Here is a 27,778-nt window from a genome sequence, read left to right as displayed (position 1 = left end):
CTCTCTCTTTCCATTTGGTCTATATCTGTCCACCTCTTTTGGTAGCCAGTATCTTTCCATCCTAGATAGATGTTCTTTCTGTTTCTCTCTCTATATTCCTTGATCTTTTTCATTTATGTTATAAATATCTAGTTCTTTTTTGCATCCTGTAATCTCATCTTATCTTCCTTTTTCCCTCTTTTACTTTCAATGTCGAGGGTTTATTGATCATCGGACCTCAACCGTTCTCAGGATAAGGTGGCCAGCCCTATGCCCCCAGTGTATCCTATGTCCATCGTAGTGTTGAGTTCTCAAGGCCAGTTTGCCTGCTTTGAAGGATGAAAACCCCCAGATAAACTGGGGAAAAAACCCTGCTGTCCACGTCCAAGACCGGCTAACTTGACTATGTCTGAGGAGGATCCTTCAGCTCCTCGTGTCAGCGATGGGAATCGAACCCATGACACTCCTTTCCCAGGCATATGATTGCGAGGCGCATAGCCACTCAACTAATCGTGCAGATGCATCCTTTAATTGTTCTTAAAAATCTCATCTCTGCATCTTGTATTTTACTTTCATTTTTCTTTTTTAACCATCCATGTTTTTGAACCATGTAACAGAGTGGGAGTAGCCATTACTTTATAAAGTTTTAGCTGAGTTTCTTGTCTTGTGTTTTTATGTAGCCTAAATAATTAAACTGTGTCATCTGTTCTGTTATTTTATTTTCTGTAACTATTTTTGATCTAACATGATCCCGACCTTTAAATACCATGCCTTTTCTTTTCATTTATGAAATTTTAAATTGTATCGTTAGCTTATTTTGTTTAATTCATAAACTGATTTTTGAAGATCTTGTAATATAATCTGATCATCTGCATACAGCATTGTATTGATAAGTTCTTCTGGTTAACTGCAGATACTTTGTTTTATTGTTGTTTTCCATATTTTAATAATCTGATCAATATATATATATATATATATATATATTGAATAGAGTTGGAGGTAAGCTACATCCCTGTCTTGATGCCCTGATTTATTTCAATCCCTTCTGTTAATTTATTCCATAACTATATTTTTGTATATAAACTTTGTTATAGCTTGTACCAAATAATGGATATCCTTGTTTTTTTGTTATATTCCATAGTTTTACTCTGTTTATTTTATTAAAAGCTTTCTCGTAATCTATATATGAGTCTAAATTAAATTCTCATCTTTTTAGCACATAATTATCGTCTATACATACCCTGCCATGTCTGAAACTATTTTGTTCTTCAGAGAGTAGATTGCTTGCAATATTTCTGTCTTTAATTCAGGATTTTACTATAAATTTTGTAACCCGTATTTAATAAATTTATTCCTCTGTAATTTCCACAATCATCTTTGTCTCCTTTCTTAAATATAGATATAAACTTAACTTGAACCAATCTGACGGAACTTCACATTTTCTCCAACAGTTATTTATTAATTTTAAGAAGCTCTGCCATATTTCCAAACTCTATATTTATGCCATCTAATCCGGCAGATTTTCTATTTTTTGATACCTTTATTGCTTCTTTTAGTTCTTCCAATTTTATTGGTTCTATATCAGTATTGATTTCTTCATTATTATTTTGTTATTAAATTTGGGTCATTACCATAAATTCTTATGTTCTATCCATTGTTTCTCCCATATTATGTTGATTTGTGCTGTATCTCTTTCTTCGTTGTTCAATTTCCTTAATATTCTGTAGGCTATGTCTTGTTTTTCATGTATGTCTTCTATTTTATTAATAAATCTGTCCCAAGAAACTTGGTGAGCTTTCTGTGCTATGGTTTTAGCTATATTTCTTCTGTTTCCTTTGTATGTTTTTGAAGGAGTGCTTTGTATGCTATTTGGTTTTCTTTTATTGCATTTTCTATATCTGTGTTGTAGATTTTTACTGTTTTTCTTTTTAATATTTTATTTTTCTTTCTAAGTATTTCAGAGACTGCTTTATGGATTATCTTTATGAAAGTTTTACATTTAGAATTCTATATCTTTGCTGATTTGGGCTTCTTTTAGGTAATCTGTTAATCATGATTGATAATAGCATTTTAATGTTTTCTTCTTGTAATTGATATACTTTGCATACGTGGTCTATTTTTTATTTATTTTTTCTTATTTACTTCCTTTCTCGATTTTGCTAGTACAGTGGTGCCTTGGTTAACAACGGTAATCCGTTCCAGGGTTACGTCGTTATCCAAATTAATAAATCAATTAATTTGTTAATTGATTCCTCCCACAGCCATAGTACATATTAAAAATGCAGATAAAACTCATTTAAAATGTCATAAAAATATGGTAAATATCATTTATTTATTATACAGTATATGTATTTGCTACAAAAAAATAACATTAATAAAATGAATTGTTCATGAAAACAGTTTTTAATTATCAATTTTCACTAGAAGGACAATCGAGCTCACTTCGGAGTATTTTGACAAATGGACGTGTAAAAACATGTTTAGGGTTGTTTGCTTCTGCCTCGTTTTTAAAATGTTTCTGAAAAAATGCATGGACTTTTCATTAAATAGATCTGCAGTTCTGATAACCTCATTTGTTTGGATTCCATTTCATAGCAACATTTTGAACTTCCTCCCACTTTGCCAAAACATTTTTGATTTCAGCAGCCGTAATTTGTTCATTCTCTCCATCCTCATCTTCAGATGAAATTTCCATTTCCTTCACATTGCTGCTTGAAAAGTTCTTTTAGCTCGTCAGTAGTTAGTTCTCAGTCATGCATCTCCAATAATTCTTCAACATCTTCTTCCTCTACTTGAATGAGTGGAATTCATTGCCTGACTTTGTTGTGAGCTCTTCATCTGTAAATGAATTCAAGAAGAGATATGACAGATATTGTTTTGCTAGTTTGGGTCTCCCGCGATGAGTCTACTGACTCCATGGAGATACCCGTAATAATAATAATAAATAATAATAATAATAATACTTCCAAGTTAAGATCATGAGCAGTTGCCACAATATCTTTTACCAATTTGTGTCCTTCATCTGAAGTTTCTTCATTACCAAAGGAAGGACACCGTTTCCTCCATGCTGCTTTGAGACATTTCATTGTTACTGCTTGCCAAGCCTTTACAATTAGCCTAATTGCTATGACAATGTCGAATTCTTCCTTCCAAAATTTTCTTAGGGTTATGTTGGTAGCCTCACACATTTCAAAGCACCTGGTAAAACGTGCCCTTGTGTAAAGTTTTTTAAAATTTGCAATTATCAGCTGATCCATAGGTTGAATCAGAGATGTAGTCTTGGGAGGAAGAAAAATCACCTTGATAAAATCTAATTCCTCTGGTAGCTCTTCTTGTATGCCTGTTGGATGGCCAGGTGCATTATCCAAGGTTAAAATGGCTTTTAGAGGCAGATTGTTTTGCTCAAGATAGGGTTTGACAGTTGGTCCAAACATTTCGAATCCAGTCTCTAAATTCTATTCTTGTGAGCCAGGCTTTGCTGTTAGACTTCCACAAAACACCGAGATTGGATTTAGAAACATTGAACTTTTTGAATGCTCGGGGATTCTCTGAGTGGTAGATTAACATTGGTTTTACCTTGCAGTCTCCACTTGCATTTGCAGCTAAAATCAATGTTAACCTATCATTCATTGGTTTATGCCCAGGAAGTGTTTTTGTCTTTTTTTTTGTGATAAATGTCCTGTTGGGTATTTTCTTCCAAAATAACCCAGCCTCATCACAATTGAAGACTTGTTGAGGTAGGTATTCTCCTTCTTCTATAATTCTGTAAAGCTATTGACAAATTTATCTGCTGCTGCTTTGTCAGCACTAGCTGCCTCTCCGTGTCTGACCACACTATGAATTCCTGTTATTTTTTTAAAGTTGTCAAATCAACCTCTGCTACCTTTTGAAATCATCATCATCTACTTCAGAACTTGATCTCGAAGTCTTCTTTTTCAAATCTTGATAAATCTGTTGAGTTTTCTGACAGATTGCATTTTGAGATATAGTATTGCCTGCCATTCTCTTTCTTTGATCCAGATTAGTAATAGATTTTCCATTTGCTCAAAAAGAAGCCCTCTAACATTCAACCTTGAAGTTCCCTTAGCTGCCATAAGGGCTTCTTTCTTAGCCAAAATGGTTGATATTGTAGAATGACTAGTTTCATATATTCGAGCTAGCTGCATAACTTTCATACCTTCATGATGTTTGCCATTATTTCTTTCTTCTGTTCAATAGAGAAAATTTTTGTTTTTTTTTTCCCCTCACTAGCTTTCTTTTTGGGACCCATTTTGCACACGGTAAAAAAATTCACTCTATAAAAAAAAAAAAAAAAAGATACACAAAATACGGTATTATTACAAATTGTACAACACTAAGACAAGGGATACAAAGAACATATCGTCACCTGAAAATAAAAGTAAAAGTTCAAAAAAAAAAAATACTTTTTGAAATGAAAGTTAACAGTTAAATTCGAAACCTGCAATTTTTGACTTAGTGCATTTTGCTTGTAAGGTGACAATATTAGATACAGCACTTACCGTAACATTCACTGATTAGCAGCTTATAGATACAACGATTATTATACAGATGAGATTTGATTTTGCCTTTTGATGGCGAACGAACAGTGACACGCACCTGCCAATTTATTGTCTGTATGAACCAACACTTAAAAATAAATGCTTAAATACTCATTTTCATCATAAAACCCATTTATGACCACAAATTTTAAAATAAAGCACAGTGCACTACAAGAAAAGAAACAAACGGAAAATGTAAACAGCTGGCTACGATGGGTCAAACATATCTGAGCTTCACAACTATGCCGTATAGCTGTTCTCTATTTGACAATGTCTTCCCGCGCATGGCTGAGTGCGATCGGAAAATTCCGGTTTTTTAGATCGGATAGAGGTTCACATAATCGAGAGTCGTTAACCAAGAGATTTTTTTTCTTACAGCCACTCGTCGTTAACCAAGTATGTCGTTATCTGAGGCTGTTGTTAACCAAGGCACCACTGTATTTCTGTCTTAGAGACTATTAAATAATAAATTATAAAATTATTGTGGGCGACTTCAACTATGGAGATATAGACTGGAAGGAAATAGACTTTATACAGATGCTAAGAGATAATTACTTGAGACAGCATGTGATGAAGGGGACTAGGGGTGGAGAGTATTGGACCGGTCATAGAATCAGAAGAGCTTTCCATAACCAAGGTGACAACATTGCTTCCAATTGGTGAAAGCAACCATGCAGTCTTGACTTGGGAGATTGGTAAACATGAATATTTTATCAAGAAGGGTTATTTGTGAAATTATAACATGTTTAGGAAGAAGCTTAAATCTATACCGTAGCATAAAATACTGCAGGGTAAGAATGTTAGTAGTGCATTGGATTTAGTTAAGGGTCATTTAGAATAAGCGGTATTAAATTGTATGCCAAGGGTTAATCAAGTAGGAGTAATATCATTAAGCATGAGCTGCATAAGAAGAAACTGCTATGGAGGAAATATAAAGAGAAAGGTGACCAGCAAACTCATGAACAGTACAATGCCCAGGCAAGGTGACAGCATGGCAAGGAAGGCAAAATCAGATTATGAGAAGCTACACAAGCAGGCCAAAGGAAATCCCAAAGAGTTCTTTCATTATGTGGCAAGAAAGAGGAAGAATGACTATGGAAGATTAACCTTAATGAGTGATGATAGTCACAAGGAGACAGAAGCGGATAAAATAGTTGAGTTACTGAGTGACCACTTTGCAAGGGTATATTACCCTAGTGAGGTTACTGCTTATGTGACAGACACTAATTTGCAAACAGAGGTGGATGAATTGGAGGCACTTAGGATATTGCAGAATCTCAATGTAAATATAGATGTGGGATTAGATGGGATATCAACTAGGATCAGAAGAGTTTTGTGAGAATGTGCAAGGGAATTGGCAATGCCTTTGACTAAGCTTCTTTAAGTTTCAGCTCTGGTAGAGTTCCAAGGGAGTGGAAAGAGGGCAAAATAATTCCTTTGCATAAGGGAGGTTCTAAGACTGCAGTAGCAAATTATATACCAATCAGTATTTCAGGCATGGTACTAAATAAAAGTATTAGAAAAAAATTGATAAAACCAGAGAATTAAGAATGGGTAGATAAAAAAAAATATGATGCTCTATGATGGTCAGCATGGCTTTGTGATGGATCGGTCATGCCTTAGTAATTTACTAACTTTTTATAATAGAGTAACAGTTCAGTTGGTTAAAGGAAATGGCTACATGATGATTTTGCAAAGGTATTTGACAAATACCACATGGAACTCTGTTATGCAAATTAGAACAAATGGAGATGGCTTCTGGACAGATATCAAACAGTTGTATATGGAGGGCCAGAATTGAGGCAAAATCAGGTGACTAGTGGTGTGCCACAAAGTTCGCTGGGGACCATTGCTGTTTAATTTGTACATAATTGATATAGGAAATAACCTGAAAGTAAATATTCAGTTGTTTGCTGATTATGTGAAATTAGGTAGAGTAATAGTTAATCAAGGTGATGTGGACAGCTTGCAGGACGAATTAATTAGGCTGTCAGTATGGGCAAAAGATAATGGATATCAGTTTTATGCGGTGAAATGTAAAGTTATGCATTTTGTGATAAACAGATTACAAACCATGTATCACACTGATGGTACTATACTCCAGGACCGGGATCGGCAACCTTTTGAGTCGGAAGAGTCAAAAATTACAATTTACAAAATTTCAAAGTTTTTAAAGAGCCACAAAATTTTAAAAAGTTTTTAAAGAGCCACAAGATCTTATTGTCTTCAAGGCATTTTTGCACGCATTCGCTATATCTTCCCCTCTAGTTTGTCCCGAGAGCGGTAGCAATCTTAGAAGTTCTTCTTTTGGACCTTGGGAAGACATATACCTGACAAAAAGGGCAACTTGTGCCGTGTCTTTTATGTCGCAAGACTCATCTATAGCAAGTGATAAGGCAGAAGAAGGTTGAATATCTTCCACCTGCAAATATGTTACATTTGAAGACATTTTAGCTATTCTATCTTGTACTGCTTTAGCGGATACGAGAAGCTGGGCATAATGAAATATAATTTATCAAAAAACATTTTACAACGATATTTCCCAATTAAAAATACCTACCTAAATAAAATAAATAATTCTCTAATAATTTAATTATTAAAATAAATAATTTAGACACGAAACACTGTCTCACTCTCTCACGTACTGATTGACTATAAGTACATAGTTTCGTCGCATCTGTGGTCGCCGACTGGCACGAACGGACTTGTCAGAACGTGTTTATCACGGCGCAGTCTGCACATTTTAGTTTTTTTTTTTTTAATTTTGGCAAATATTAGATACTTAGTTTACGAGTAAAGGTGTTATGCCCAGCTATGCCGAAATCATTGAAAATTGCCAAACATATAAGCTTCCGACGGACTGACGACAGTGACGATGCGTGTCACGGGGGAGGGGTGCGGTGAAAAGCGAGTACAAGTGGCTGAGAGATAGAATTGGTGCCTAATCCTCGTTAATCGATTCAGAACGATTTAAAAATTTTTTTTTTTTGATAAAATAATAATATTTGCGTATGGAACTAAAGAGCCGCAGGTTGCCGACCCCTGCTCCAGGAAATAGATTATTATTATTATTATCCAGGCCTCCGTGGAGTCAAAAGACTTATCGTGGGAGGCCTTTTTTTAGGAAACACAAAGTTTATCATACTACCCTTTAAACCCATTGACTGTTCCTGCTCCAACCACTCTCTCAGGCAGTGCATTGGAAGGTTCACCATTTCTCCATGCAAAGAAACTACTCCTCACCCTCTTACACACAGCCTCCTTTTGTAACTTCCAGGGATGTCCCCTTGTGCCCTTGTCATCGCTCCTTCCCGCCGTTGAAGCTAGAGATTTAATGGTGGTGGTAGACAGAGTTGAACTTTAGAGGACATATTGCTAAGGTAGCTTATAAGACTACTTGGATATTGAAGACCACATTAACAAGTAGAGATAAGGAAGTTATTCCTCTTTATAAGACCTTGATATGCTCACATTTGAATTACTGTGCTTAAGTCTGGTTTCTTGAGGATGAGGAAGCAGTGGAGAGGATTCAGAGGCAAGTGACCAAGATTGTGACTGGCCTGTGGAATGTTCCCTATGAGGATTGTGGTAATCAAGAGTGCTGCTGATATGCAGTACTTTCAGAATGAATTGAATATGCTGGAATTGTAGCCATGTGAAAATGTCAGTGAAAGGAAGTTGTGTGTGTGGATTGCAGAAGTTAGTTAATAAGAGAAAAAGAGTGGATATGATAGAAACATTTAAGTTACTTAAAGGGTTTTATGGGATAAATGCAGGAGAAATGTTTCAGCACTTGGTTATAGGGACCAGAAGAAGGGCTCATCCCTGGAAGTTGAATAAAGGTGTGGTTAGTAGGGGTGTAAGGATTGCATTTTTTGCTTGCAGAGTTGTGAATGAGCGGAATGGGTTGCCAGAGTCTTGTGAGTGCTTTGTCTGTTAATGGCTTCAAAGAGAGGTATGATAGATTGTGTAGATAGATTGGATCTCCAACGATGAGTCCTCGAGCTCCATGGAGGTGCCTTTATTATAATTGTAATGATATAATTATAATAATAATTATAATAAATGGCCTAACATTTAAGGGAAATATGAGATGTAATTATATTCTTATAGGATTCTGTATCTGAAATCTTTATTTCCATATTTTGAGAAGAATGAAGCTTAATTTATTGAGTTGTTGCATTGCAACTTCCTCAAGCAGCATATGACAGAAGAAACTTGAGGTCAAAAGTGTTAGATTTGATTATATTGTCAGCATCTGTTTCAGTTAAAGACAACTATTCTGCCTCCAGTTGATGACAGTGGTCATGCATTACTCACTTGGGAAGTGGCTAAGTTTATGAATGTTCCATTTAGGAAAGGTGCACATTGAGTTCACTGTTATTTATCTCTTCACAGGATGAAGAAACTCAGGTGTATGAGGAGGTATTAGAGCTATTGTAGAAACTGAAAACGATTCAGCAATAGGGACTGATGGGATATCAGCATGGGTGCTAAAAGAGTGTTCAGCTGAACTGGTTATTCCTTTTATAAGCTGAATTATTTGAGTCTCAGAACAGGGAGGACTCTGCAGAAATGGAAAAAATTTATGGTAATCCCATTGCACAGGGGTGGTGGAAAGACTGATGTATCCAACTATCAACCAATCAGTATCAGGAGTGGTGGTAAAGATTTTGGAAAAGTTGGTTAGTGCTTGCATTCAGAAATGGGTTGACAGAAAATCTCCACTTTGCGATGAACAGTGGGTTGGTCATGTTTTAAGGGAGGTCATGTTTTAGCAACTCTCTCACATTCTATAATAATGTTATCATTGAACTAGACATGGGGAATGGATACACCATGATATTTTTGGATTTTACTGAGGATTTTGACAGTATACAGCTTGGAGGATTATTGCATAAATTGGAGAATCATCATCATCAGTTGCATCAATCTTGGGACTGGTAGCTCAGCAGCAATTTCCTCCATTCCGCTCTGTCATCGGCTTTCTTCTTAACCTCCTGGTAACTCCTCAAACCCGTGCTGTCTTTGACTTGGTCAAGAAAGCTTTTCCTTGGTCTGCCTCTTCTTCTTCTTTTCCCCTCTATTTTGCCTTCAGTTATTCTTTTCACAAGTCCATGTCGAAGTATATGTCCAAACCACCTATCTCTTCTAATTTTGATCGATTTAATTACAGTTCTTGTTTCGTTTATCTCTCTCAGGACTTGTTGGTTTGATTTTTTTTTCTGTCCATTTTATTTTGTTCATGCGGCGCCAGCACCACATTTCAAAAGCCTTCAATCTTCTTGCATCTTCTCTGCCTAGAATCCAGGTTTCACATCCATACAGTACAATGCTCCATATCAATGTCTTTACCAATTTTTTTTTCAATTGTAGGTTGAGGTTTCCTGTTAAAATGCTTTTCTCGTAGACAGGCTTATACGTTGGTTATGCATTTCTAAATAACTTAGGGAATTGAAACAACGTAGATCCGAATATAAATTAAATTATATTTTAATAGATATTTCCGATATGTCACATTGCCATTTTCTAAAGGAACTTACAAAAAGGCAGGTGCATACACAGGCAATAACAATACAGTAACTAAGAATGAAGATTTGAAGCTATCGTTCTCCTAGAAGTCCTGATGGTGCCCTCTGGTGGGCTAAGTAGGTGTTCTTGGCCGTTGGGCTGAAGGTCTGCTGATGTATGCCTCCCAAATTTGGGGCAGTCGCATACAACCAAATTTGTTGAGGTTTGGAGAGTTTCTTAGGGCAGAGGCTGATTCCATAAATAATCTTTCGAATTTATATTTGCTCCGGTGTATTATTGTTGCTTTCTTCCACCGTATTCTGTGGCGAGTATCCAGAGCATGGTCTGCAAGACCAGAATGGCTATACTTGTAAAACCGGATGTAGTCCTTGTGTTCAGAAATTTTGATATTCGCTGTCCTGCCTGTTTGGCCAAAGTACGACAGTTTACAACTGCAAGGGACCTGGTATACACCAGGTAGGTCTAGGGGAAGTGGTTGGTCTTTGGTAGAGCGGATAAGGGATGCCAATTTTCTGTAAGGCCTGTAACAGGAGGTGAGGTCATGTTTTTTTAGAATTTTGGTAATTTTTTCTGAGGTACCTCGGATGTAGGGAATGGTGATGGATTTAGAGTAATCTTTTTTGTGGAGGGGAGGAGGAGGGGGGGCTGTGGTTTGTAGGTTTTAATATTTTTTGGATTTTTTTGGGGGGGGTAGCCATTGGCTGAGAAAGTGTTGAGGATGTGATTTAGTTCAGTGTTTAGGGCTATGTCGTTAGAACAGATTAGTTTAGCCCTGTTGTATAGTGTTTTTACCACTCCATATTGTTGTGAGGGGGGGGGGATTGTTGGTGGATGTATCTGCCTGTATGGGTGGGTTTTCTGTAAACTGAGAAAACCAAAGTTCCATCAGGCTGGCAGGTGACTAGTGTGTCTAGGAAAGGGAGGCAGTTGTTTTCCTCTTTTTCCAGGGTGAACTTGATTCTGGCATGTTGGTTGTTTAAGTGTGTAAGGAAGGAGAGGAGTGTTTCAGAGCCATGTGGCCAAATAGCAAACACATCATCAACGTAGCGAAGCCATATGGTTGGTTTTTGTGGGGCAGAGGCTAAGGCTTTTTCCTCAAAGGTCTCCATAAAGAATTTGGCCAAGGGTGGTGAGAGTGGTGAGCCCATGGCTGTCCCCTCTATTTGTTTGTAGAATTTTCCCTACCAAACGAAATAGCCTGAGTTCATTGTGAACTGAAATAGGGCTGAGATATCGGGAGAAAATTTAGCTTGGATTAGCTCTAAAGTTTCCTTGAGTGGGACATTTGTGAATAAGGAGGAGACGTCGAAGCTGACCATTATGTCAGTATGTTGGAGTGCAAGGTTTTCTATGCTGGCCATCAGGACTTCTAGGAGAACGATAGCTTCAAATCTTCATTCTTAGTTACTGTATTGTTATTGCCTGTGTGTGCACCTGCCTTTTTGTAAGTTCCTTTAGAAAATGGCAATGTGACATTGCCGAAATATCGGAAATATCTATTAAAATATAATTTAATTTATATTCGGATCTACGTTGTTTCAATTCCCTAAGTTATTTAGAAATAAAATGCTTTTCATCTTAGAGAATTGGGCTTTTGCATTGTTTATTCTTGATTTTATTGTCTTCTCTTGTTCTGCCATCTTCTGTTATTATGCTTCCTAAATATTTAAAGCTTTTCACTTGTTTTATTTGTTCCCCACTGATGTCTATATGCTTTGTATTGATAGGGATTTTGCCTGTAACAATGATTTTAGTCTTATCTGTGTTGATTTTCATTTTATATTTTTCAAGGTTATTATTTAGTAATTCTAGCATTGTTTTTAACGTTCTTCTGTTTTCTGCTACAACGGCTATGTCATCAGCAAATCTTATACACATGACTTGCTCACCATTTATCTTTATGCCACTATTTATTTTATCTTTAGTTTCCTGAATGGCCTTTCCAATATATAAATTAAAGTGGTGAAAGTATGCATCATTGTCTTACTCCACTCCTTATATTTATTATTTTCTCCTTATCATTGATTTTAATCCATCCATTTTGATTTTTGTAAATTTGATAACTTATTTTCCTATCCCTCAAATCTATGCTGATATTAGTTAGACAATTTAGGAGTTTTTCCTGGTTGGAGAATATTTGGAGAATATGGATTAATTGGAGAATATTATTATTATTATTTGACACCTCCAAGGAGTCCAAAGACTCACTGAGGGAGAGTGTGCCAACAGCATCGAACAATTGGTTCTCCTCCAACTACTAACCGTGCTCAAACTTACTTAACTGAGCCATTAGTAGCAGAGAATATGGATTATAAAATATTAGCATGGATTTAAAGTAACCAGTGGTGTACCACAAGAATCAGTCCTTGGTTCACTGTTATGTAATCTGTATATTAATGACATTGGGAAGTACTTGACAGGTAACATACAGCTGTTTGCTGATGATGCAAAGATAGGTAAGGTAATCCGGAGTGCTGCTGATATGCAGCACTTTCAGAATGATTTGAATATGCTGGAATTGTAGCCATGTGAAAATGTCAGTAAATGTAAAGTCATGCACTTTGGTGATATTAGATATCCAATGTTGTATTATATTGGTGGGATTATGCTAGAAAAAACTGATCAGGCTAGGGATCTTGGAGTGTTAGTAGATAAGAAGTTGAAGTTCAGGGCCATGTAGCAAAGATTGCAAATACAACTCAAAAGATAATTGCAATTGCTGAAAAGCTTTCCCATGTAAATATAAGAATGTCATTTTGCCTCTTTACAAGGCTTGGACTACTGTGCACAGGTCTGGTCTCCTGATTTCTGTTGTGATTCTGATTGATTGGAAAAGAGTGCAAAGGAGAGTGTTAAAAATGATATTAGGATTGTGGAATATTAATTATGAAGACAGATTGAGAATTTGTAGACTGCAGACATTAGGAAACTGGAGAAAGATGGGTGATATGATTGAAACTTATAAACTTCTGAAAGGGTCCTACATTTGATAAATTTTTTTTAAAAGTGTGGGGAAAGGACAAAATGGCACCCTTGGAAGCTGAGAATGAATGCCGCTAAGAATGGGGTGGGATCTAGATTTTTGGAATGGATAGCTATTGGATGTTGTGTGTGCAAGCAGTGTGAATGAATTCAAGAACAAGTATTGATAGCTGGTGTGTGTAGTATGTGGCCTCCCTTGATGAGTCCAACTCCCTGGAGGTCTATTTTAATAATAATAATAAATATTTTAATTGCAGATTGTTCTTTGAAAAAAGATGGCAGATATATTTCTTACTGAAGATGTTTGCAATATTCTGAAAGACAAAAAAGTATTATTTTTAGGTGACTCAAGTAAGTTCTAAAATTAGTTTTTGGCCTGTAATTTTACACATAGTTAATATATAGTTGTAATGGATAGTTTGTTGTAGTGAATTTTCTTTAGCATGTATGTGGGGCTTTGGTTAACCTCCCTACCGGCCGATGTGGATGAAATAGTGACACCAAATTGCACTTCTTATCCATGTTATTCAATGGGTGTTAGAGCTTTGTATCCAGATTTAGCTGAACGTCTATAGACTTCGTGGCCGGTTTGGGGGGGGGGGTTAAGATTTTTGTAGTCTTTTGGTAGTATATTGAGAAATTTGTAACAATGGTGTTTACTGTAGTAAGTCTCCTATACAGGGTAGGGCTTGAAATGTTACTACATTTGTACTGCTAGTTAAAATGAAGTATTCTTGTGTATATAGTAACATTTGGAAATTTTACTATAGCAGCAGTATGTCACAGATCATTGTGTATGTGCTTCTCTCAGTAATGGCTACCAACATGTGTCTGGTAAAGTAGAGGACAAAAGCTGTCAAGAGGGTCTTCATTTATTTGGCACTTGCACATATCGAAGGTGTAGGTGTTGTTGATTTTATGTTAGTGCTTCATGGTATAACTGACACTGAACTAATAGTCTTAACAAGGCCATCCTTTTTAGGCTGGTTAACCATAAATATCAATATATGCCTCTCATGGCTGAGTGGTTTCTCCATATATATCCCCAAACTGCCTGACAAAACAATCAGATCCTTATCTTATTTAAGAACCCCTCCATGTGAGGCACTCTTTCATGGTGGAGGGGGACCTCCCAGTGATGGTACCAGCCCTTTTCATTCTTCCTCTTTTTGCTTTTCTTCACTCTACTTCTCCTGAGTCTTTTTTGCTATCCTATCTTCTAGACCACCATCACTAGGATCCAACACCTTACTGACATGTTTGTCATGCAGTGTGACAAACTGAGAATGTCCATTGGTCATCTGAAAAGATGACCAATGGACATCTGGAAAAGGAGGATCCTGGTAGTCTTACATTAATTTGGCCTCTGCTTCAGCAAGATGGGCAGTCCTGGAGATCCCAGCTAGGATCAGTTGGCTAGTAAGCTTGTCTGCAAGGGTCAAGAGTATGCAGTAGGTTTCCTTCCCCATGGTCTGGGGGATAGGGTCCAAGGCTCTTGCTGTGGTGCTTGTGTAGCATCTGGAGTAATCCTAGCATTCCACTCCTGAGCGCAGTCACTGCTTGCCAGATAGTGGGCATCTATGTGTAGCTCCATTGTGGGTGCAGAGCTCTGGCTCTGAACAATAAACCTATCGAGCATGAATCTTTCATTCTCAATTGTTTTAGGGTCCCTAACAAATTCCCAACCAGTGCTGGATTTACGTATAAGCTAAAAAAGCTACAGCTTAGGGCCTCGCAATCTGCTGGGGCCTCAAATAAAAAAACAAAAAGACCAGCTGATGTAATTTAAAACAGTAGGGGGGGGGGCCTCTGGGTTTTGTATAGCTTAGGGCCTCAGCAAGTCTAAATCCGGCCCTGGTCCCAACCAAGTAATAATACTATTGATACACCTTTCAGCAATAGAAATAAGATAAAAGACATGATACCAGTACAAATGTACCAATTTTTTTAATCATCTATGCAACAGGTGAAAAGTCAATAATGAAAATGTCACCCTTCTATATTCAAAAAGGCCTAGGACTGGCAGATTCTTCCAAAACAGTTAAGAAATTATGTTCTGGCAACTTGTAGAAACAACGTGTCAACAATATTCTGAAAAACTATTTAGAGCTACATCAATGGGTGGAAGACCAATAACTGTTACACCCCATAAAACAGTTCCTGTAGAAGAGTGATCTCAGAATGGGATCTCCTAGCTCTTCCTGATGAGAAGATATGTCAGAGCTTGAAAGATCGGGGGATTACAGGTATGAGGCACATCCATAGGGTCACCTGATTCCAACCAGAAACATCATCCTTACCTTTGATACTCCTAAGCCTCCATCATCTGTTAAAGCAAGGCATGTCAATTGTTCCTGTTAGACTGTGCATCTCTAATATCCACTAAGATGTTTTAAATGTCAGAAATATGGAGATGCCCAAACTAGCTGTTGTGGCTCTGCCACATGTGCCTGATATGGTATTAAAGAGCACAATAACCATTCTTGCTCTACCAAAGTTAAATATGTAAACTGTCAGGGAGATCACCCAGCATATTCCGGACATGTCAGGAAAGATAAGAAAGAAATACAAAAAAATAAATAAAATTCTTCATCTAAGTTAATCTAAGTCTTAGCTGTGGACTAACCCAGAGCTAAGACCTAGATTAAACAATATGGTCAAGGGCACTGACGATTCTCTTGCTGCTTCATGTAAATCTCAAGCTGGTATACCATCCAATCTCACAGCTGCATTCACATTAGGGTTCTGTAATATGCTATGAACCTCCATTTCATTTACATCAGTTCCCATATAAGCCTTTGGGTCTTTTGTTCCTGCAATATCATCACCTGGATGATATACTCCTTGCAAAGTTCACTTAGTAATTCTACTATTCCGACTGATTTTACCTCCCTATCATTAGCATTCATTAAAATCATTCTCATATACGAGGTGGTATCAAAAAGTTTTGAGACTAGCTCTGTTTATGATAAATTACTTTATCTACGTTTCCACACTATCACCTTCAAACTAGTCCCCTTGCATAACAATACAGCGCTCCCACCTTTCCTGCCACTTCTGGAATGTGTCCTGGAAGTCTTCTTTTTGAAGCGTGTCAAGCACCTTCTGCAATTTGTGCCGGATCTTTGCAATGGTGTCAAAACGGCGACCTTTAAGCTTGATCTTCATCTTCGTGAAAAGGGCGAAGTCCACAGGAGCCAAATCTGGCGAGTAGGGTGGGTGCAGAAGTGAGATCATGTTGTTTCCGACGAAAAACTTACATGTGAGGAGAGTTCGGTGACGGTGCATTGTCGTCATGGAGCATCCAGTTTTTCATGTGTCAGAGATCTGGTCGCTTTTGCTGAATATCCTCTCTCAGATGCCTTAAAACCTGGCAGTAGAACTCACTATTGACGGTCTGGCCCCTGGGGATGAATTCTCGATGCACAATTCTGGAATGTCCAAAAAGACGATGTGCATGCACTTGGTCGAGCTGCGGATCTGCCTCGCCTTTTTCATTCATGGAAATGGTTGGCTCTTCCACTGTGAAGACTATTGCTTCGTCTCAGGGTCGTACCCGTACACCCAAATTTTTCACCGGTTTCGTCACCTTCTGCTCCTGGGTCAGCAGCCTAGGGACGAACTTGGCAGCAACACGGTGCATGTGCAAATCACGCATGAGGATTTCCTGGACTGTTCCGTATGATGCACTGACAATGGCAGCAATGTTGTGGAGTGTTCTCTGACAAGTTGCTGAATGGTTTCGACATTTTCAGGGATTGAGCTCGTTGAAGGTCTTCCTGATCTCTCTTCCATTTCTTTTATAACCTTTTATGTCTCTATATTACGTCTTCCAGTAATGTTCCACTCTTGAAGTGCGCATGCCACTCAAAACACCTGGAACGACTGATTGCAGCATCACCGTAAACTTGCCGAATCATGTCAAATGTCTCTGTGGTAGATTTGCCCTGTTTCACATAGAATTTCACGTTCGCTCTTTGTTCTAACTTGCTGTCCATAATGAAATCGCAGACGCGGTAACTTACGTGGTCAGAATAGCACCAGTTGAACAGCTCCCGATGTACATTTTCAGGGATTGAGCTCGTTGAAGGTCTTCCTGATCTCTCTTCCATTTCTTTTATAACCTGATGTCTTTTGGCACACTGACTTATGAAGGTCGGTGCTCCCTGTGACTGTGCATGCAGCTGTAAAACTCGATGTAGCTTGGAAATACCAAAGTGCTTTACATCGCTTTTTACAGAGGTCAAGACTCATGAGATTATTACAGAAATAACCTTTTATGTCTCTATATATTTTATGTTAAATATGAATGTAAATAACCTTATGGGAATTGATTGTGCTTACTGTTTTAACAAAAATTTTTTAGAAAGTAAAAAACAAAGGCAATGCTTTGCCACTGGAACTTTGTATCGTTCTGGTTTGTTACCAGTGGTACTAACTTAGGCATATTATACACATTCTTACACTCATCTGCCCCACTGATGTCTGCATATCCACTCAACAGCTTCTCCCCCCCTTTCGAAAATAAGCCCTAGTTTCCCTGATTCTGCACATCCATTTTCACTTCATTCAACAACACTTTTTTTCAGTCTCTGAACACTAAATCTATTCAGATGCAAACCATCCTTCTTGTATAAGTCTTTTTGCCTGTCAAACTCACTCCACACATCTACAAAATCCACACTACCACTCCTCCTGCATAACCTACATAATAATAGGCATTCGCTATTATGGCTCTCCTTCTCAGCTCTACTCTGTTATACCATGGCAGCACACTCACTATTATAACTCTCTTGCTCTTTTCTTTTGCCACTTCCAGTAATTCTTTTGTGTCCTCTCCTCATGCAATACTTTTCTCCTTTCAAATCTTTCGTTCTAGCCAACACAATCACCTCTTTCACCCTACCCTTTTGTGCTCTAATAGCCTCGCTGACATCCTTAGTTTTCGCAACTGGAAAGCTCAATTTTGTCAATCTCTCTTCGATTACACTTTTTATGATTGAATCGCTGTACAAAACTCGCTTCTTAATTTTTCTTTCTCTCTCTCTTAGTCAAGCCTTCATTTCTCTTATCTTGCACTACTGTCTTTATTTTATCAGCTGATCCACTTGCCAGGTGTTTCAATGCCAGGATGATCAACACATGGTAGCTTATATTTAATCTGGTATCTCCTCCACATCTTAAACAGCCAAAATGAAAATTTAGCACTAATCAGTGTTAACCAGGAAAAACTTTTGACAGAGCAAAATGTCTTCGAAGTACTGAGAGCATTTGGATATGGACATCTCATTATTCAAACGGTCCAACTACTATACAAAGAAGCACATTTTTTGCCTAAAGATAAACAACTGGCTCACCCACATGATCCCATACTCGAGGAATTAAATGAGGATGCCTGCTCTCAGTACCACTGTACACTAGCTATCGAGCTTTTCTTGGGTAAAATATTCAACAATCATGATTTCCAAATGAATGACCATACAAAAACTGCACATTATCAGCATATACAGATGATGTCACAATTGTCATGCTGCAGGGATGATGAAATGAAAGCAATCCACACATTTTATACACTATATGCACAAGCCTCCAGGGCATAGTTAAATTCTGAAAAGTCTTCTGGCTTGTGGACAGGCAATTGGAAAACTAGAACGATCTCTCCTATCAAATGCAGCTGGTCAAGTGAAGGACAAAAATACTTAGGTATCTAACTCAGTAACACCTAAGCTTACAATTATTGGAACGTCCTACCTAACTGACTGTTCCAGTTTTGTTGGTTTGTTAATCTTATCTTTACCTCTTTAAATTCCGTTTTACTTGGTTAGTTGTTGATTGATGCTCATCTGAATATAAAGAAATTTATATTATACTGTTCTACCCTATATTCAGATTAGTCTAAATAATATAGAGGAATCAATCATCAACTAAACTTATATTATCACTTTATCTTCAGGCCGAGGTTATTACTAGTATCTAAGGCTTCCGCAAAGGTCCGAATAATTTTATGAGCGGTGCAATGAAAGAAAATCAGCAAACACCAAGTTTAACTCAACAAAAGAAAACATTTAATGTGGAAAAGTACAATATATACATTTAAGTATATCTATCTGCAAAAGGTTATCCAATTAAAATATAGGAATTCATATTCATACATTAATAACTTCTCAGTTAGGTTTGAGGATCATGACTAATATTAACAATTGTTAATTCACAAAGCATTAGTATTTCTCTGACATATTTCACTCTAACCAATTGGATGAATCGCATCATAAATATATTAGCTCAGTTTAAAGTATTCAGAATAATTACAATCCATAAATTATTAAACATTCATTTATCAGTTCTTTATGTTCAGTCAATCAAGTTGAAAATAGTTCTTAAAAGTTCGACCTTCCAGATGTTACAATAATTAATCTTATGACAGGCTACACTATAATTTTTCTCAGTCAGCTAACACTCAACAGAACAACATGAGACTTATTATTTTGAGGGGAAAGTACTTTAGTACATCTGACATCCGACCATTAATCAACATAACACCACAGCTAAGGTTAAAATATGTCTGATGGAGTTAACAGCTATAGCTTCACAGGTTACAGAAAGGACAACTTTTACCGGGTTACTGCTTCTACACATAGAATTCGCAAAGGCACATTTAAAATTCTTGTATACTTTTACTTTATGGCTACACAATTCTAAAGAAATCTTCCACTATAATAACTGAATTATAGACACAGAAATATACAAGTCTTGATGCATTAGGTTTCAGTTATCTACTAATTCCTTAGTTTCGTCTATGTATTAACTTCGGTTCTGCACTATTCTTCTACTAACCATTTAGAAAATATTGTAGTATCAGAACTCCCATAGAAGTAATTCGAAATGCCTATTAATTCCTGGTCCTTTCATAGTCGATTTATGGCATATATCAACTTTCCCCCCCTTCTGTTACACACAACCGGTCTCTCTGCTATCTCTAAAGCTTCTTCCTTACTTACTTTCGTTTTCCAATCAACCACGTTCCTTCTTCTCCCCAAAATCCGGTTCTAACCATTTCAGCTTATATCCACTGGCTTCTCTGTTTATACACAGTAGCTCATGTTCTCAGCATGAGCTAACTAAAATAAACTCCATTTCTCCTTCAGCAGCCAATCAAATCCAATCAGAAGAATTACATAAAATCACTCTTACATAAAGAAATAAAAGGATATATCATAATTCATATAATATACATTTAAATTTACATACGCACAGTTTCTTATAATAAATTTTATAGAATAAACTAAATAAAATGAATGACATATTTATATAGAGCCTTTTCATTATTATTACATATTCTAAGATTAAATAATTAATAACAAACAAAATTCAAAGCATTTATATGAATAATATATTACAAGCAAGAGACTAACACCAAATAATATTTACAAGTCTTGCTTATGACATGGTGGATTATGTTAAATGTGAATGAAGTATTAAAACATAAAATATCTTCATTCATAATTTAACACAATTCACTCACTTGAACACAGCTACACAACTACTTCAAACAGGTGCTAGATAAATGAAACAACATATAGGCAACTTTTTTGCTTAGGGGAAGAGTGCTAATCATCAACCAGATGTCTGCACCTTCAGAGTATTAACACCTCCTGAAGACTTCCTCCATCAAATCAGAAGTCAGTAACACGATATACCTGGAACAAAACCAACTATACAACCCACTCAGCATTCTGTAAGCCACTCACTAACTCTTAAACACATTCTGAAAGAAGCCACCAGAGGACAATGCTAGAAAAGTACAAAGCTTCATCACACATTAACCTTCTCAAAATATTAAAAGTCCTGTAAATGGCCAATCTTTCCTCTTCACTACCTGGAGCTGGGCAGGTATAAGAACTATGGGAGACCTAATCCAGAAACAGGAGTGGAAAAACCTTCCAAAGTTTAGCTCTGAAAAACCACCAAAGCAACAGAGCAATATCGACAAAGCAATATTATGGGATTTAGATTATGAGGACAGATTGCGAGTATGTGGATTACCGACTCTGGTTAACAGGAGAAAGAGGGGGTGATATGATAGAGGTCTATAAACTTCTGAATGGGTGTTATAGCATTTCAAATGATGAAATTTTTCGTTATATAAGGCAGGGAGAGAACATGGGGGGCATCCATGGAAGTTAAGGTTGTTCTCAGTCAAGAAAGGGGTAAGAGCTAGGTTTTTCTCTCAGAGAGCAGTGAGTGAGTGGAATAATTTGCCCTTAGGGGTAGTGAGTGCATCTGGTGTAAATGAATTTAAGGGAAGGTATGATAGCTGGGTTGGGTAATTTACAGCCTCCCTCGATGAGTCCTTGACTCCCTGGAGGTCTCAGATAATAATATAAAGTTCAAACAACCATTATGAATGCCTTTCCAGACTTCGGTACACAAGGAATTTGAATTTCAGCTAGAAATACCTAAGAACCCACTTTTCAAATCTTATCCTCTGAAACCTATTCTGTTTCTGTCTACTGATTTCAAGAAAGTACATCACCTCACTTCAGTACATCCTGACTCACCTTTTGCATCTGCATAGTATCTGAATCCTCAAACTCGCCTGCACATCCACAGACGTCTCCCAGTTTTTGATGGGATCTTCCCTACAGGACAAAGCATACCAGGCCAGATGCAGACATACAGTGGAAGTTATGTCAACATCTTACTGACCTGAACAAAACTTCACAAATTCCAAGTTAGAGCATCGGATCTGTCTGTTCTGTAACACCTCAGGTACTTTGGAGCACACCTATTTGACCTGTCCTGTCAGTAAAGTGATCATCACATACCCACTGGACACTGCCTCTAGCACCTGTAATTACCTGCACAGCCATGCAGAGTAAAGAAGACACAGAATATTCAACTTTCTTTTCATTGTGGTGAAAGCTATCATATACTACCATATACTATCATATGCTACTGGAATATCATCATTACTAAGAACAGGAAACTCTAAACCAGTTCGATGCAGACTGAAACCCAAACGGTACTTTTCGGTTGACTGGAGAAAATAACCCAATTCTCCTTAGGTTGAAGGAAAACTGCTGCATGTACAGACCATAAACATTAAAAAAAAAAAAAAAGTAGTTGTGGGCACCATGAGAACTCCCCTGCTTTTAAAACTGGTACTATCTTTTCTGTGATATGAAAATGTCTCATTCTTCTGACTTTTGCCTGTTTGCTTATACTTTTGTTTTATTTTTATGTTGTTTTTATGATTTTATGTTGTACGTAACATGCATTTAAGATGCATGCTAAAGTGTAAATATTTTGTTTCGAGCTAATCAAATGTATGGTTTAACCAAGGTTAAATTTAAAAAAATCTATCTAGCAAGTTTTTATTTTGTGCCTAAAGAGAGAATCCTTTTGTTTCTCTGTAATATATTCTTCTAACATGTAAACAGTCTTTTGCCTTTCTTTCACATGTATATTTTATCATGTTAAATAAATAAAAAAACTAGATAATGTTTTTTTAATAATTTATTGTTTGAATCTTGTAATTTAGATATGAGATCAATTTATAAGGATCTCATTGTACTGTCTCAAGAACCCAGGTTTGCAAGGATTCTAGAATTAAAGAAAAAGGTATGGTTTTGGTTTTTTATATCTCAATGTGTTATCTAAAACAAAACTAAACACTTAATTTTGCTTTCGGTATAAAGCAAAATTAAGTTTTTTGTTTTGTCTGTTTTGACAGTCATTGTAGAATCAGTCAGCTTGTGTGGCTGACCAAAGTTATGACATTTGTGTTGATTATGGTGTAAGCACTTCTTATCACTCATTTTGTATAATTAGTTATAAAGTATAATATAGTCTTGCCTTATATTATATTCAGGTGATAAAATATAATATCAGGCAACAGAGCAATATCAAATCTAGATAATGCATTCATTATTTTGAAATAATTTGTTTTACTATTGTCTTATTGAGGTCATATTTCAGAGTGGTCTGTCAGAATACATGGTTAAATTTGAAGTTATATGAAGAAAAGGTCACTTAACTGACTTGCTTGTTGGTGCAAGAGACTTGTAGCTGTGGTCATTTTAGGGTTGATTGTGGGAGGATTGAATTGTTAAAGAGCTGTAAAGAGAAACAAGAGAATAAAGAAGAGATTACGCTTAATGGGGGAGGGAAGACAAACTCTAGCAGACCCTGCCTTGGATACCCCTTGCACACAGGATCAGTTGGTAAAAAACAACAACAAAAGTGCTACACAGAAGCTGTCATAAGTCAGAGAGATTGTTCCTGGAATCAACAGAAGCCTTGAAACATATTCCAAACCTTAACAAGTATGGATGTATAAATTTGCCAAAGATTTGGGAGACAGTCATCTTAACACCTAATTAATACCTGCTTTCTCTCTCTCTCTCTCTCTTTTTAACAATGTAGATGGCACCTAATTAGGACTTTAGTTTTTATGTGGTACATTCCAATTGTTCAAACTAGTCCTATTGTTATACCGGATTGTTGTCTCGGGTACTGTGAAAAACTGTTTTTGTGCTCTGAAGATGCTGGATACCTGCGAAATATCAGCAATAAGTTAATAAATAGTTATTTTTCTTATCAATCTGTGTTATCTTTACCGTTAAAAATTAATCAACATGTACGACGAACATATAAGCCTTTCTACACGTTTATTGGAGTATATTAGGCTTATTTCTGTGATTTATGTTGAATGAAAAATAGCAAACTAGTATCCAATTGCTACCAGAAACTTCAACATTTTGAGGATTTAAAAAGCTGTAATTTTAGAGATCTCTGTAAATGGTCAGCATTATTTATATTAGGAATTTTACCATTAGGCTTAAAACAAGTAATTCATTGATGAAAAATCATGTTTATGCCCAGTAATAAAATTTTTCTTTCATTTTTCAGGCAGTGGATAGAATGGCATTATTAAGATTTTAGGGCTTAGAAATCTTTTGGACTAATAAATTATAAAGTATAATATGGTATTCAAAACTAAACTGGATGATGCATATGTAATAGAATAAAATCAGTCTTTATTAAAACTTGAGTTTCGTTGGTGTTTCAACTAGCATGCCTGTTCAAAATCAAATCTGATGTTCAGAATATCTTATATCTGAAAAGAGTAATGGAATATTGTAGCACATCACATACTGGTTGCTGTTAAGAGTTTGCACTGATAGAGATAAAATGAAAATTTTGAAAGAATTAACAATGAAAGAGACCTGCGTTTAGTTTTGAAATAATATTTGAGTGGCTTGAAACAAGGAATTTGGATTAGAAAAGATCTAGAGGATAAAGCATGGGTGCCCAGAATGTGGAGCTTTGACTTAGAAAAGCATATATGGAAATTGTTAATGAAACATTTTCATTTTGGAAATGTGTGTATAGTTTTGTTTTCTTTTAAATCTAAATTAAGTTAATAATGCACAAGCTTTCTGGGTTATTTAATGAGATATTTATATTGGTACTAATCTTTTGGTACCAGAGTGATTCTCTTTAACCTTTGTCAGATGATTTATTTATTTACTCATATGGGTTTGTGAAACTGGCAAGTGAAATGTACAATCACAATCTTCAGAAACAAATGATGAAAATCTTAACATATAAAATTTCATTACATAAAAGGCACAAACTGCTTTCCAAGTCTTCTTTTTTTAAAAATAGCAAAAGTAATTTGTTATAGTCAAGCTAGGGAAAATTATCGTCCTACTGCACCAAATATGACAAGACTGCATGTTCTCTCAACACATCATAACACAAATGTAGCTGTATCCGAGGTTTTATTAGAGAGCAGTTGTGACTTGTGTGAAAATCTTGATCCATTAGAGAAAACCCATTTCACTTTCCGTCATCTAGCATGAGGAGTTCTGCTGATACTTCGAGGACTATGAGAGTGACTACAAGAATAACGTCTTCGTGGTGAAACGGGACCTTGATCTTCTGTTTTCTCCATAACCACCGCCACCACCATACCAACTACAGGTCAATGTGGTTGACGGGAGAACAATCGCAATAAAGGTGGTCTAACAGCCTCCATTTATGTAGTAGATAGCCACATCTGCCCTGGTTAGTTCTGATCCTGTTGATTGATGACCAAATCTTCCTAGGAAGAGCAAAACCAGGCTGCAGAGCACAGGGATCTTCTACCAAGAAGCCGTTTGTTGGGAGATTGTTGGACCAGTATTCTCTATACATGTCAGGTGTTGATGGCAGGGCACCTGAAGAGAGTTCGTCCATGGACCAGAGAGGCTTTCTAGTGGTGTTGACTAGTGGACATGCATTTGGTGGCAAGACCAGATTTATCTGATGGAATCTTAATACAATCCATATGTTTATCTCTTTCTAATACCTGCAGACTTTCAGAGTTCCCAAAGTAACTAAAATTACCAGTTTTACAAATTTTTGTGTGACTCTACAAATCTCATCTGTAGAGTCACACACATAATGATATCTTCCTGATATCTACCCTAAAAAGATACAGGATACTATAATAGTGCTATATAAGTTTACATTATTATCCGTATATCTGTAATTTTTCTTTTAATTAATCTTATTTATGAGTACTCCAATATTGACAGATGCAGTAAGGCACTTTGTACTGCATCAGTCCACCCGTATTTTTGTGTTCTGCTGGGTCTTTATTGACATTGACCTCCTCTTTAGCTGACCTTTACTCTTCCATTATGTTTAATCATATGATCATGCCAACTTAGATTAGCTGTTCTTACACATTCCAGTATGTTAAAATTGTCAAATTCCTTCTTAATATTTTTACTTTAATGTGATTCTGCTATTGGTCACTTCCCTAATTTCTTTTTAATCAGTGGTCTTTACTCTTTGATCAACTTTTTTATTTCTAACCTAGCTTCTGAATTCATAAGTTAAAATGGATTTGAACACTGTCTTGTATATAGCTAGTTTACTGTTTTGACTAATTTCTCTCTAATATTTATTCTGTTAACTTTCCTTTATTTTGTTGTCCATTTCCATATTTGATTTGTTATCTTCACTAAAAATGAACAGGTTTCCTTCACTGCCACTTTACTTCATACTGTGATCTATATAGGTATTTAATTAAAGTGGAGACAGCAGTTTCCACTGCTGACTAACAGCGTAAGTATAGATGTATTTCTCTATATAATGCCCAGTTTATACCATCCAATTGTAGCATTTTGAGCAGCTTTTCTCTTGTCATGTTCATTTAAGTGTACAAAATAAATACAAATTCTTGTTACATTTGCAGGTTTCTCAACTATTTGTTTTCAAATAAAAATCTGATCCTGATAATCTCTTATCCTGTATTCAGCTTGTTTTTCTGCATGTTTCTCTTTCACAGCCTCTACTCTTTTCTTAACCTTTACTCAAACTGCATGCATAAATCTCATCTGGGGATGCTTAAGGGTCAAAGCTGTATAACTGAGAGGAGACCTCCACATAGCCTTTAAAGGAATGTAGAGAACCGATCAGGGCTTCTGACCTAATGTCCATTATTCATTTTCTTGTGGTGCACCCTGTTAGGTATCTACCTGGATACTGAATGAACGAGGCTGGGCTGGCAATTTGGGATTTAGCTGACCAAATTGTATTCTTCTTGACTTAATATAAAATGATGGTAGAACATGACAGAATTTCATGCCGACTGGGGCGTTTGCCTGTTTAAACCAGACCCCTGTTGTTTTCTGCCAGGGAACCAGGGCAAACAGTGAAAAATCAGCTACTTGAACAAATCTTAAAACACACCCCAACTCAACATCATTAAAGTTCAAGATCGGTACTATCAACATAAGAAGCCTGAATGGCAAAGAAATGGAGTAGCTGAGAAATTAGGATAAGTACCAGATTGACATAATAGGGGTGACCGAAACATAAAAAGACAAACACTGGTGAGATCTTTCTGAGCAATGACAATCAAGGAAAAGGAGTAGCCATAGTATTCAACACTAAATATGAGGCTAATCTTCTTGAATGGCAGGCAGTCTCAAGTAGAATGATGTGGGCAAATATCAGAATGACCCTTATTTGTGTCCCTTTGGTGCTTGTTGGGGATCTAAATAGCAGCATAGGAAATGATTCTCAGACATACAAAAATATTTTGGGAAAATTTGGAGAAATAGCAAAGCTAATAATAATGGCAAATACCTGTTGGATTTCTACTCAGGACATGGACTGATTATTACTAACACCATGTTCCAACATAAAAATGTGCACAAATTCACATGGAGAGAAGAGGCAAGGAATAAGAAAAGTGTCATTAACTATGTTATTGTTGATGTTTTCTTGCTGGTGCAGGACACCAAGAGTGTACAGAGGATTTGAAATTGGAAGTGATCAGTATTTAGTCTTGAGCAGGATAAAATTGAATTTCATACTGAAAAGAAGAACATATAAGAAAGTTTTCAAGTGAATAAAAGTTGAGCAGCTGTCAATTTCAAATCTGGTAAGAACATAGAAAAGAAATATCAAGAAGGTGGCAAAATATTCTGGAGGTTGTTGAAGAAGCTCAGAAATGGAGGAAAGAGTGCTGTAAAAAGAATTAGAGATGATAAAGATGACATAAAAATGGTGAAGAAAGATATCCTTGAAATATGGAGTAATTGAAAATTGCTTTGAAAAATTGCTAAATGAGACAAGTAGTGATAGCACAGTGGTAAAAAAAACACTGAACAGGCATGCAGTCAGGAATACATATCCATACTTGAAGTAGAAAAAGCCATCAAAAG

The 27,778-nt window shown here is 36.5% G+C and overlaps 1 protein-coding gene across 4 annotated transcripts in view; it reads left to right on the top strand.

Annotated features, from left to right (window-relative positions):
* The window catches only part of LOC150095195 (PC-esterase domain-containing protein 1A-like), a 150,012-nt gene that overhangs the window by 41,928 nt on the left and 80,306 nt on the right, over positions 1-27,778 (top strand). For all 4 annotated transcript variants that reach the window (XM_090410347.1, XM_090410349.1, XM_090410346.1 and 1 more), the window contains exons 2-3: positions 13,310-13,403; positions 22,594-22,673. In XM_090410347.1, coding sequence (XP_090266473.1) covers positions 13,328-13,403; positions 22,594-22,673 — 156 coding nt within the window. In that variant the 5' untranslated portion in view covers positions 13,310-13,327. The remainder of the gene's footprint in view (positions 1-13,309; positions 13,404-22,593; positions 22,674-27,778) is intronic.

This window comes from Typopeltis vanoorti, chromosome 20, assembly GCF_054136105.1.
Source record: "Typopeltis vanoorti isolate ZY-2024b chromosome 20, IOZ_Tvanoo_1.0, whole genome shotgun sequence".
Lineage (NCBI taxonomy): Eukaryota > Metazoa > Arthropoda > Arachnida > Uropygi > Thelyphonidae > Typopeltis > Typopeltis vanoorti.
This window is presented reverse-complemented; position numbering and strand designations above follow the sequence as displayed.